The sequence below is a fragment of the Hemiscyllium ocellatum genome, chromosome 1, assembly GCF_020745735.1.
Source record: "Hemiscyllium ocellatum isolate sHemOce1 chromosome 1, sHemOce1.pat.X.cur, whole genome shotgun sequence".
Lineage (NCBI taxonomy): Eukaryota > Metazoa > Chordata > Chondrichthyes > Orectolobiformes > Hemiscylliidae > Hemiscyllium > Hemiscyllium ocellatum.
In genome coordinates, this window is record NC_083401.1 from 52,777,462 (window position 1) to 52,789,624 (window position 12,163).

Here is a 12,163-nt window from a genome sequence, read left to right on the forward strand (position 1 = left end):
GGACCTCAGTAAGGTGTTTGACAAGGTTCCCCATGGGAGACTGGTTAGCAAGGTTAGAGCTCACAGAATACAGGGAGAACTTGCCATTTGGCTACAGAACTGGCTCAAAGATAGAAGACAGAGTGGTGGTGGAGGGTTGTTTTTCAGACTGGTGGCCTGTGACCAGTTGAGTGCCACAAGGATCGGTGCTGGGTCCTCTATGTTTTGTCATTTACATAAATGATTTGAAAGCGAGCATAAAAGGTATAGAGTCATAGAAATGTACAGCATGGAAACAGACCCTTTGGTCCAACCTGTCCACGCTGACCAGATATCCCAACCCAATCTAATCACACCTGCCAGCACCCGGCCCATATCCCTCCAAACCTTTCCTATTCATATACCCATCCAAATGCCTCTTAAATGTTGCAATTGTATCAGCCTCCATCACTTTCTCTGGCAACTCATTCCATACACATACCACCCGCTGTGTGGAAAAAGTTGCCCCTTAGGTCTCTTTTTATATCTTTTCCCTCTCACCCTAAACCTATGCCCTCTAGTTCTGGACTCCCCACCCCAGGGAAAAGACTTTGCCTATTTACCCTCTCCATGCCCCTCAATTTTGTAAACCTCTATAAGGGCACCCCTTCACCTCTAATGCTCCAGGGAAAATAGCCCTAGCCTGTTCAGCCTCTCCCTATAGCTCAAATCCTCCATCCCTGGCAACATCCTTGTAAATCTTTTCTGAACCCTTTCAAGTTTCACAACATCTTTCCAATAGGAAGGAGACCAGATTTGCATGCAATATTCCAACAGTGGTCTAACCAATGTCCTGTACAGTTGCAATATGACCTCCCAACTCCTGTACTCAGTACTCTGACCAATGTAAGTTTGCAGATGACATCAAAATTGGAGGTGTAGTAGACTGCAAAGAAGGTTGGTTACAACAGGATCTTGATCAGATGGGCCAATGGGCTGAGAAGTGGCAGATGGAGTTTAATTCAGATAAATCCGAGGTGCTGCATTTTGGAAAAGCAAATCTTAGCAAGACTTATACACTTCATGGTAAAGTCCTAGGGAGTGTTGCTGAACTAAGGGACGTTGGAGTGCAGGTTCATAGCTCCTTGAATGTGGAGTCGCAGGTAGATAGGATAGTGAAGGCGGCATTTGGTATGCTTTCTTTTATTGGTCAGAGTATAGAGTCCAGGTGTTGGGAGGTCATGTTGCGGCTGTACCACCCGCTGTGGTCAGGCCACATTGGTCAGGCCACTGTTGGAATATTCCGTGCAATTCTGGTCTCCTTCCTATCGGAAAGATGTTGTGAAACTTGAAAGGGTTCAGAAAAAATTTACAAGGATGTTGTCAGATTTGGAGGATTTGAGTTATGGGGAGAGGCTGAACAGGCTGGGGCTGTTTTCCCTGGAGCGTCGGAGGCTGAGGAATGACATTTGAGGTTTACAAAATTGTGAGGGGCATGGCTGGGATAAATAGAAAAAGTCTTTTCCCTGGGATCGGGGAGTCCAGAGCTAGAGGGTTAAGGTGAGAGGGGAAAATATAAAAGGGACCTAAGAGGCAACCTTTTCACACAGAGGGTGGTACGTGTATGGAATGAGCTGCTAGAGGAAGTGGTGGAGGCTGGTACAATTGCAACATTTAAAAGGCATTTGGATGGATATATGAATAGGAAGGGTGTGGAGGGATATGGGCCAGGCCCTATAATATCTTCCAAACCCCATGACCATTTGTATCTAGAAAGACAAAGGCATCAGATACATGGGATCACCACCACCACCACCACCACCTGCATGCCACTCACCACTCTGACTTGGAAATATATTGCCATTTCCACACTGTCACTGGATCAAAATCCTGGAATTCCCTCCCTAATGGCATTGTGGGTCAATCTACAGCACATGCAGCGTTTCAAGAAGGCAGCTCACCACCACCCTCTCAAGGGCCACTAGGGACAGGCAATAAATGCTGGCCAGCCAGCGATTCCCATTTCTCATGAGTAAATAAAAAGTACATTAAAGTATTTGAACACTAATATTTGTACATGTTCTGTATTTTTGGTTGCACTCTTTTGGAAAGTTACTTTCTGTACCTTTCCGAAGGATCAAATCTTAAGTAGACACAGGTATGCAATTCCAAAGACTATTAACAAATTGAAATTCACCACATTCTTCAATAAATTGCTTAAATTTGTTGTTAAAACAATAAAAGCTCTTTTCAGAAATAAAGGCAGCCTGTCTTGCCTTCAGATTTTTGCTGTCACAACATAGAGATGAGACTGAACAAATCCAATACTTTCTTGATCAATTCTTCACATGATGTCTATTAACTGATCTCTGCCATGAACAACATGCACATTTCTATATTTATCATAATTATGCAATTTCTTTGTAGAAAAGAATCTAAATGAATGTATCAGATGAATGCATTACATCCATGTTAACTGGTTCAATGAGAAGACCATGATACAATTATGCAAGTAACATGTCCATTTCAATTAGTAATTATTCCTGATTGAGCACAGGTCTGTAATAAACTAGCACCTTGGGTACAAGATCTGGACTTTACATCAGTTAGTCACTAATTTATGATGAAGGAAGCTAGAGTCAAATCAATGTCAAGTAATTTATCAATGTGGCAATGATACAGAGGCAGTTTCTCTCTTGTTTTTAGAAGGAAGGAATTACACATGAATGGCCTAATCATCAGAAAATTTCTTAAATCTTCAACCATTATCCCGATTAAAAATCAGCATATTTCAGAAAATGAAGGAAAATACAGGGCAGAGTCCCCTCATAGCAAGCTCTGTGTCTCAGAGGAATATTAATTGTGAAAAGCTATACAGGTTAGCTTTCACAGGACTGTCGAAACAAGAGACCCACTCAATCTGGGTGCAAGTCTTTTCCTGTGTATTGTTTCATAACCAGTTATGGAGTGAAGCTGATATAAGACATCAGACCCATGACCAAGTCACGAGGGCAGCTTGAGGAAAATCAATGTATTCACATACAATGGGGAGATAAATATACAGGGATTTTTCAGCATGGATATTTGTAATCTTTTTGAAATAGTGGAAATGGAATGCAATATAAACAAAAGCCTTGAAACAAATGACTACAACATTTCACATTCAGCTTAAATGAATACATGCCGAGAGGGAACATTTGAAACAAAACATGACAAGCCTACAAACACTAAAGGTCCAGTGAATAGAACAGTTTACAAAGACAGTTAAATTACTGAGCATGATGCCTATTTTCCTGTGATGAAAGGCATGACTTAAACTCCATTCATTTTCATTTCCTCATTACACAATTTAATTACATATATACAGTGAAGTAAACATGCATGTAAAATCACATCTCACAAAATAAAACACTATGGAATTGCAGAACATATTAAAAACCTTATTTTGACACTCTAACTTGGCATACTCCACCAGCATTGGCATTTTGTGGCTTTTGTAATGGTCCCGTTGTGTCTGATCAGCTATTTTTGGCTCATTGGGAAGAAAACTACTGGCCCACACCTGAAAGATAGAAAAATAATTCTGGTGAAAATGACCAAACATAGATAAAACTGTAAATGTGAGCTTGTGAACACATCTGAAGACCAAATGTAACTGGCTAATGACCAACAATATTTGATCCTTCATAAAAGTACACAACTGTTAAAAAGCTACATTTTTCTCATGCATGTACCAAGACAGGAATTGAGCATTCAGAAGAGAAATAAGAGCTGATTGGCAATCATGGTATCACAGACCGATGATTTACAAGCATCAGAAATCCAGCTATGGTGTTCAGTTCCCATTTTGTAAATTTACAATCAGATTTGCATATAAGAGAGACTAACAAGACCCTGACATCTCTTGTGAAACATTAACTGCAAGCAACTGACACCAAATTGACTACTTAGCTATTTGTCTATGTAAAGTTGCTCTCTCTGTACAAAGTAAGTTAAAACAGCAGCAAGAGGGGTGAAATAATACATCTTAAGAAAGATCAGAACATCCCTTTAAGGAAATAACTTATTTCAAAACAAATCTTCCACTTTTTTTTGCTATGTATTTTCTTTCAACATCCTGTTCTATTTACTTTGATTGATTAAGTTTCTGTTCCATAGTTTCTATCTGCAGTAACTTAACACTAACCCCAAAAAGTTACACGTGGATCTGTTAAATTAAACCAGAGACTTTGAAGTAAGTAATTTTCTACATATGACAATATCCAGGTTGCACTATGGGTCTGCACTAACATGAAGATATCCAGGTGCATCTCTCTCTCTCTCACACACACACACACACACAAATTTTGGAAGCCAAGAGTACAGGTTTCCTCGCATTCCTGTAACAGAGTTGCCCAAGATCTTCTGCAGCAACAGATTTAGTTGAAATATCATTCGCTTTTTCACATGGAGGGAAATACAATAGGGAAGAATTGCAACTTTTGAGGTGGGGAGGTTGACTAACTTTCTTAACAAGAGCATTAGAATGTAATACATTTCTATTTGTTAATACCTGCAGGGTAATCTTTGCTCCTTCACTAATCTTAATGGAAGCTGGCATTTCAGACTTACCCTAGAGCCAAAATGAAGCCACCTCAACCCATCTGGGTACCATTCAATATGCAGAGGGAGATACAATAGCCAGTGGTATTATCACTGGACTCTTAATTCAGGAACTCAGCTAATGTTTTGAGAACCTGGGTTCAAATCGTGCCATAGCCGATGGTGGAATTTGAATCCAATAAAAACCTGAAATTAATAGTCTAATGATGACCATGAAACCATTGGTGATTGTCAGGAAAATATCCTTCTGGTTCACGATTGGATTCATTGGTTTATGGAAGGAAACTGTCATCCTTGGTAGGCTTATATGTGACTCCAGACCCACAGCAATATAATTAACTCTCAACTGCCCTCTGTGCAATTAGAGATGGGCAATAAATGCTGGCCCAGCCAGTGATGCCCTCATCCCATGAACAAAAAAAAAGTTGGTAAATACCTTGTTGACTGTGTTGGAGTCGCTGAAAAACGTGAAGACTCACCTTTTCACAAGTGTGGTTAGGGTAGTGGAGAAAGTGAGGTCTGCAGATGCTGGAGATCAGAGCTGAAAATGTGTTGCTGGTTAAAGCGCAGCAGGTCAGGCAGCATCCAAGGAACAGGAAATTCGACGTTTCGGGCATAAGCCCTTCTTCAGGAATGGCAGATTAGATTAGACTTACAGTGTGGAAACAGGCCCTTTGGCCCAACAAGTCCACACCAACCCGCCGAAGCGCAACCCACCCATACCCCTACATTTACCCCTTACCTAACACTACGGGCAATTTAGCTTGGCCAATTCACCTGACCCGCACATCTTTGGACTGTGGGAGGAAACCGGAACACCCGGAGGAAACCCACGCAGACACGGGGAGAACGTGCAAACTCCACACAGTCAGTCGCCTGAGTCGGGAATTGAACCCGGGTCTACAGGCGCTGTGAAGCAGCAGTGCTAACCACTGTGCCACCGTGCCGTTCCTGTTCTTTGAATGCTGCCTGACCTGCTGCGCTTTTCCAGCAACACATTTTCAGCTCTGGTTAGGGTAGTGACCAGCTTTCAGAACAGGTAACTAAACCATGCCCAAAGTCAGAGAAGAATATTTTGAAGGGGCCACGCAGCTGTAAAACCTCAGTTCCAAAACCTAAGGGCATTGGAGCTCATGGCCCCCAATAGGATATAATGGACTAATCCAAGTCAGTGACCCCGTAGAAATTAAAGCAGCCACAGCAGGATGCATGAAGTTCTCTCAATTCCGTGTCATTGGAGATCCATGTGGAATTCAGAAGCTGCACACCAATGAAGAAACTTTCCAGGCCTCTCTGATCACAGGATTAACCCTGGGTGACTGGAGGATTGCAAATGTGACATGATACTTTCAGGAAGGGGCAAAGAATAACCCAGGAAACTACAGACCTGTCAGCTTGACATCAATAGTAAGAAAATTGATGGAGGCCATAAAATGGGATGACACAAATATGTACACTTTAAAAATACGTTAATACACGATAGGCAACATGGCTTTGTCAAGAACAGGTCATGTCTGGCAAATTTGACTGAATTCTTTGATGAGGTAACATAGGCAGTGGATAGGACCAATGTTGTGAATGTTGTATACTTGGACTCTCAGAAAAGATTTGGTATGATGCCACATGTTAACTTGGTGAGCAAATTAGAAATGTTTGGGATTGATAGGTCCTTCACAGCACGGGTTAGAAGTTGGCTCAAAGATAGGAAACAGAGAATATGCATAGATAAGCATTTAGAATCATAAAATCCCTACAGTGGGGAAGCAGGGCATTCAGCCCATCAAATCCATACTAACTCTCCGAAGAACAGCACACCCAGACTTTCCCTCGCTACCCTATCCCTGTAAGCCTGCATTCCCCATGCCTAATTCATGGGGATATTTCATTTACACATTTTATTTCTCTAAGTATTCTTCAGCTCCCGTGTATCTCCACGGTCTCATTCCTCGCAATCTTCATGACAACCTCCAGTCCAACACTAAATAACCCAAACCTTTGATGCAAGTTTCTTGTGCTTCTCCTTCCTCTCTTTAGTAAATATATAGCTGATAGACACCATGCTCTAGACATCCAGTCTAAAGCCACCCACCTTCCTTCTCTTCTTCACAATCTCCTTAACTTCTGAACATCTTCAGTTGCCCCCATCTACCTTTGCATTCCTGGGCTTGAGGTCTATTTTTTCCACATTTCTGAAATGCCTATGAACTTCGTCTCTGTTCCATGTGCAATATGAATGCAGATGACTACACTGTAAGGGCATTATATCCCTTTTTACCCACATCCAAATGATTCTGTATCTTTAGTTTCTAATAGGACATTCCTAACTCTCAGAACCTTTTACGCTAAGTTAATTATTTTGGTATTTGCTCTTATTCCACTTGTTTCTAATTTTAACATTTGCGTTTCCATGGTCTGGGTTCTCTTGCCAGGAGGATGTATCATTGTCATTACCTGGTCTGCCCACAGAATTGGAAGTTCACAGGAACTCCTTTTTGTAGTTGTAAATGGCTACAGATAATGGTAATTCCAACAGAAGTTTGAGTATAGACATTTTCAGTCAACAATTACTAACAGATATATCACACAGGCTCCCTCTGGTGTGTGAATATAATCACCGATTATTCCTCTTTAAAATATAAAAGACATCCATATTTTAAAATTTATTTTTATTTATTTATGGGATATGGACGTTATTAGCAAGATCAAAATTTGTCGTCTGTCCCTTGTGACCTCTGTAAAGGTGCTTATTATTAATTACCCCAACCCTGCCCACCAAGGATTATAAAACTCTACTCAAGATGTAGCAAAAATACATTTATTGTCAAATTCCAGTTGTTTGGAACTGATGGTCTGAGACTGTCTTTGTTGCGCAGATAATAAAAATACGTGAACTTATAAACAAGGATGAAATAAATTAAGTAGAATACAGTCTATTTTGTTCATTTATTGTTTTGAATTGCAGAAACCCATTTCTGGTAAGTAATTAGAACATAGAACTGTACAGCACATGAACAGGTCCTTCAGTTCACAATGTTGTGGTGACCATGACACCTAATTAAACTAATCCCTTCTGCCTGTCCCTCACCCATATCTCTCCATTCCTTGCATATTCATGTGCTTACCTAAAAGTCCCTGAAATGCCCCTAGCAGCACCTTCCAGACTCCTACCACTCTCTCCATAAAACTTGCCCCTCACATCTCCTCGAATTTGCCCCTCGAATCTAATCCTCCTAGTATTAGAAACAGTTAAATGATTTCCCACAATCAAGTTTACCTTATGGCTTGTTCACTTTTAATGGAAATATTTGCATGATAGGGCAGACACTATGTTGTACTGGTAGTATTCCCACTTCTGGGTCCCACATTGACAATTAACCTGCGAGGTGACACAATCTGTAAATCCTTCTCACATGCCTATAGCAGGCAGTAAAATTTCAAATGCCTCCTGGTTATCTAGAACCATCTGATAGCTGCAACACAGCAACTTTAACACATTAAAGATTCCACGTGCAAGTTCTTCCCACAAGTAAGCATGCTCCAAGGGACTACCAAATACACATAAACTTACACAATATTTCTGTTCAGAAATTCTACATTCGCTACATTTGTTTATCCTGTTCTACAGCTTTATGTTGCACTTATGTTTTTCCAAGATGCTTTTGGAATACAATAAACTTTGGTGCAGCACAGGAACAGGCCCTTTCGCTTACCATGTGAATACTGACCGTAATGCTATTTTAAGCTAATCCCACTGTCTGCACCTGATCCATATCACTCTATCTACTGCTTGTTCACGTGCCTATCTAAATGTTGCTATTGTATGTTTATTATTCTATTGCTGTTTTTCTCACCATCTCTAAAGTAAACAGTCAATATGCAGTGCACAATATTTACAGAGAATAGTAAGTTCTTAAACGAAAAATCACTCCTCCCTTTCCAGTACACCTGCGAGCAATAGGGTCATACTGCCACCTGGTGTTTAAACTACAAACTGTACATAAAGGAAGATTAAACAAAAATGAAGATTGCTGGTCAAACTCAGCAGGTCTGGTAGCATTCATAGGAAGACTGGAAAGAGAGAACAGGTGGACAGTTAGATAGAGGTAGAGAGATACAGACAGAAGAAAGAGAGAGGTAAACAAGGAGATCATGGATAGCAAGCCAAGACAGAAGAAAACAGCTGAATTAATGACAACAAGAGCTAAGAGTAGAAGATATTTCGTTAGCTGTAGCAAAAGCAATGCTGTAGTGAAAGCAATCCATACAATGTGATTATAGGTCCAGGAGTAGATTACTGTGCTAAAGCAAACTATATCATGACAGGATCGAGTGACCAGGAGGTCAACTAAGGTTCATTAGACTAATTCTGGAGACGACAGTACTTTCCTTTGAGGAGAGATTGAAGAGACTGGGCCAGAATGCTCGGGAATTTAGAAAAATGAGAGGTGATCTCATAGAAACTACTTAAAAAGGAACAAACACAATGGAGCAGAAAGGGGGTTTCCCTGATGGTGAGAATTAGAACCAGTAGAAACAGGAATAAGGAGCAAGTTATCAAAATGAAACGAAGAGGAATATTTTCACAGATAGACCAGGTTTCCCATTCTAAATTAGTCCCATTTGCCTGAATTTGGCCCAGATCCAATTAAGCTTTCCTGCTCATGTACCTGTCCAAGTGTCTTTGAATGTTATAACTATACCTGAATCTACAAGTTCCTCTGGCAGCTCATTCCACATACATACCACTATCTTAGCGAGTGGCGAATCTTTGGAATTCTCTACCTCGGAGGACTGTCGAAACTCAGTCATTAAAATGCTTTGAGATAGAGATCAATACATTTCTAGACATCAAGCCACAATTTGGGGGTGGGGGGGATGGATTGTAGAATGGCACTGAGGTCCCTGATATACAATAATCAAGGTGGTGAGTGACCCCACCCATGATCCTATGTTCCTGAGCATTCAAGAATTGAGGCTGCAATTTAAAAAGTTGACCAACATTTTGACAGGAATAAGCAGGGGTAGGGTACAGTTTGGCATAACTGTAATCAAAAATAAAATCTATCATTGCAACTGAAGTAGTTTACCCGTCCCAGGTAACTCAGTACATTAAGGGGCTGCATCTCCTGACAACTTGAGGTGAAATCTGGAGATTGTACTGAAGTTATAATCAGACAGCCAGCGATATTAACAGGATGAGCTTTGTATCTTACACATTGCCATACGTAATATTCAAATCCTCTAGCATCACTGTCAGAAAATGAACATGGAGAAAATTCACGCACAATATGAAAGTTTATAAAATTACGAGCAACACAGATAAGGCAAACAGCAAATGTCTTTTCCCCTAGAGTGGGGAAGTTCAAAATTAGGGGGCATATTTTTAAGGTGAGAGAAGAAAGACTGAAAAGGGACCCGAGGAGCAGCTTTTTTCACACACAAGTTGGTTTGTATGTGGGATGAGCTGCCAGAGGAAGTGGTAGATGCAGGTACAATTACAACATTTAAAAGACATTTAGAAGATTGGTACATGAATAGGAAAGGTTTAAGAGGGTTACAGACCAAACGCATGCAAGTGGGTCTAATTCAGTTTGGGAAACTTTATTAACAATGGACAAGTTGGATTGAAGGGTCTGTTTCCATGATTCTCTCACTGTATAAAGTTCATTAGTTGTTATGGGATTTTATTTGATCCTGAGCAGATAATTTATATTTTTGCCCTCCACAGCACATCTGCAGCTCATACATATACTTATAACTTTTAAATTCAATTATTCCAAAGCTCTCCAAGCCGATCTCAGCATCCACACTCCAAATATTTCATTTCATTCAAAGTGTGTCTGCTGTTACACAACTGTCAGCAAGTCCCATTAGCTATCACTCACATGCTCATTACCTGCCAGTCCTTAATTTTAAAATACCCTTGGTGGTGTTTACAAATCTACAAGATTCTCCACCCCATCTTTAATATTCTCGAATCCTGAAACCCTCCATAAATTCAGAATTCCTTTAATTCCTTTTCCATCCTTAGTTCTTCTGTTGATGTCCATTTCTCAACCGTAAGCTCTTGATCTCGCTCCCTAAATCTTTCTAATTAGCTACAACTCTCTCCTATCATTTTGGACAAGGATTTGATCACTGGCCCTAATGTTTCCTTATGATACTTATAAGAAAATTCATGACACTTTCGTGAAATGCACAGAACATTTTAAAATCATAAATACAAGTTGGCTGGATGCCTGGTTTACGTTGTAGTGATGAACAGCATTGATGAACAGCATTAATGGGCAGCACGGCGGCAAGTGGTTCACAGTGGTGCTGCCTCACAGTACCAGAGACCCAGGTTCAATTCCTGCCTCAAGCAAATGTGTGTGGAGTTTGCACGTTCTCCCCATGTCTGTGTGGGTTTCCTCTGGGTGCTCTGGTTTCCTCCCGCAGTCCAAGGATGTGCAGGTTAGGTGAATAGGTCATGCTAAATTGCCTGCAGTATTAGGTGAAGGGATAAACGTAGGGGTCTGGGTGGTTTGCTCTTCGGTGGGTCGATGTGAACTTGTTTGGCTGAAGGGCCTATTTCTACACTGTAAGTAACCTAATGTAGGACACAGTTTAAATAAAAAAAAATTGGTTCAATTTCCACGCCTGCTGAGTTTACCATGAAGGGCTCTCCTTCTAAACCTTACCTCTCACCTGAGGCATGGTGACCCTCTGGTAAAACCATCACCAGTCATCACTCTCTCTCTAATGAGAGAGCAGTCCAATGGCCCAGTAGGACTATGGCGACCTTACGTTTACTAGTATTTATAAATAAAACTTGTTGGTAAGAAATACATGGAGATAGAGTGAGAGACAGAGAGAGATGTGGATCCATTAAGAATGGATGAAGGTAAGGCTGCTGTGAATAATAAAGAAATAGTAGACTTATTAAGTACTCATCAGATCACAGTTGTAGAAAACGGAACTTGCACCTAGTTACTGTTTCATTCAGAAATGTTACAGTCAAATGCTGTGTTCACGTAATAGTGTTGGCAGCAAGACTACACAGGTATACATCAATCAGCCCTGCAGGCTATATACAATGTGGCTGAAGCAGCTTTCTTCATTGTCATCTTTAACTAATGTCATGTGGGTACTGGCCCCACAGCTAAGCCTGCTTAGATACTACATGAACAAATTTCTCTCCAAAATCTATGCACCTAGATTTTCCTTAAAATATGCTTACAATTATCCCTCTTAGAAAAGATTAATTAACATCTGGTAAACACTCAAAGATGTCAACATATTATATTCGTTCTCAACGTCAAGCACTCTTGGGTCAGGCACCAATTAAAAACAGGGTCATGTTTTCTACAACTTCACCAATGGCAAGTGATTAAAGATGCTGCCTGGTTTAGATCAGCAAGTCCCCAATCTAATTCCCAAGCTCTGCTGGAACATTAATCACCCCCAGTGACTAGATAGGCAGGAATAAGAAACAGCTCTGAACATTGGTGCTTAAGATGCACTGTAAATGTATTTTTAAAAAGTTAAACAGCAAGCAGGTGCTCTTTAATTTCCAGCACCGTGATTTCTGCGGCCTTTGCAAGACACACAGTTTTGGATTGTA

At 40.6% G+C, this 12,163-nt stretch overlaps 1 protein-coding gene across 2 annotated transcripts in view; it reads right to left on the reverse strand.

The window, feature by feature from the left end:
* Positions 1-12,163, reverse strand: part of galt (galactose-1-phosphate uridylyltransferase) — a 77,965-nt gene that overhangs the window by 31,378 nt on the left and 34,424 nt on the right. For both annotated transcript variants that reach the window (XM_060829285.1, XM_060829277.1), the window contains exon 7: positions 3,398-3,520. In XM_060829285.1, coding sequence (XP_060685268.1) covers positions 3,398-3,520 — 123 coding nt within the window. The remainder of the gene's footprint in view (positions 1-3,397; positions 3,521-12,163) is intronic.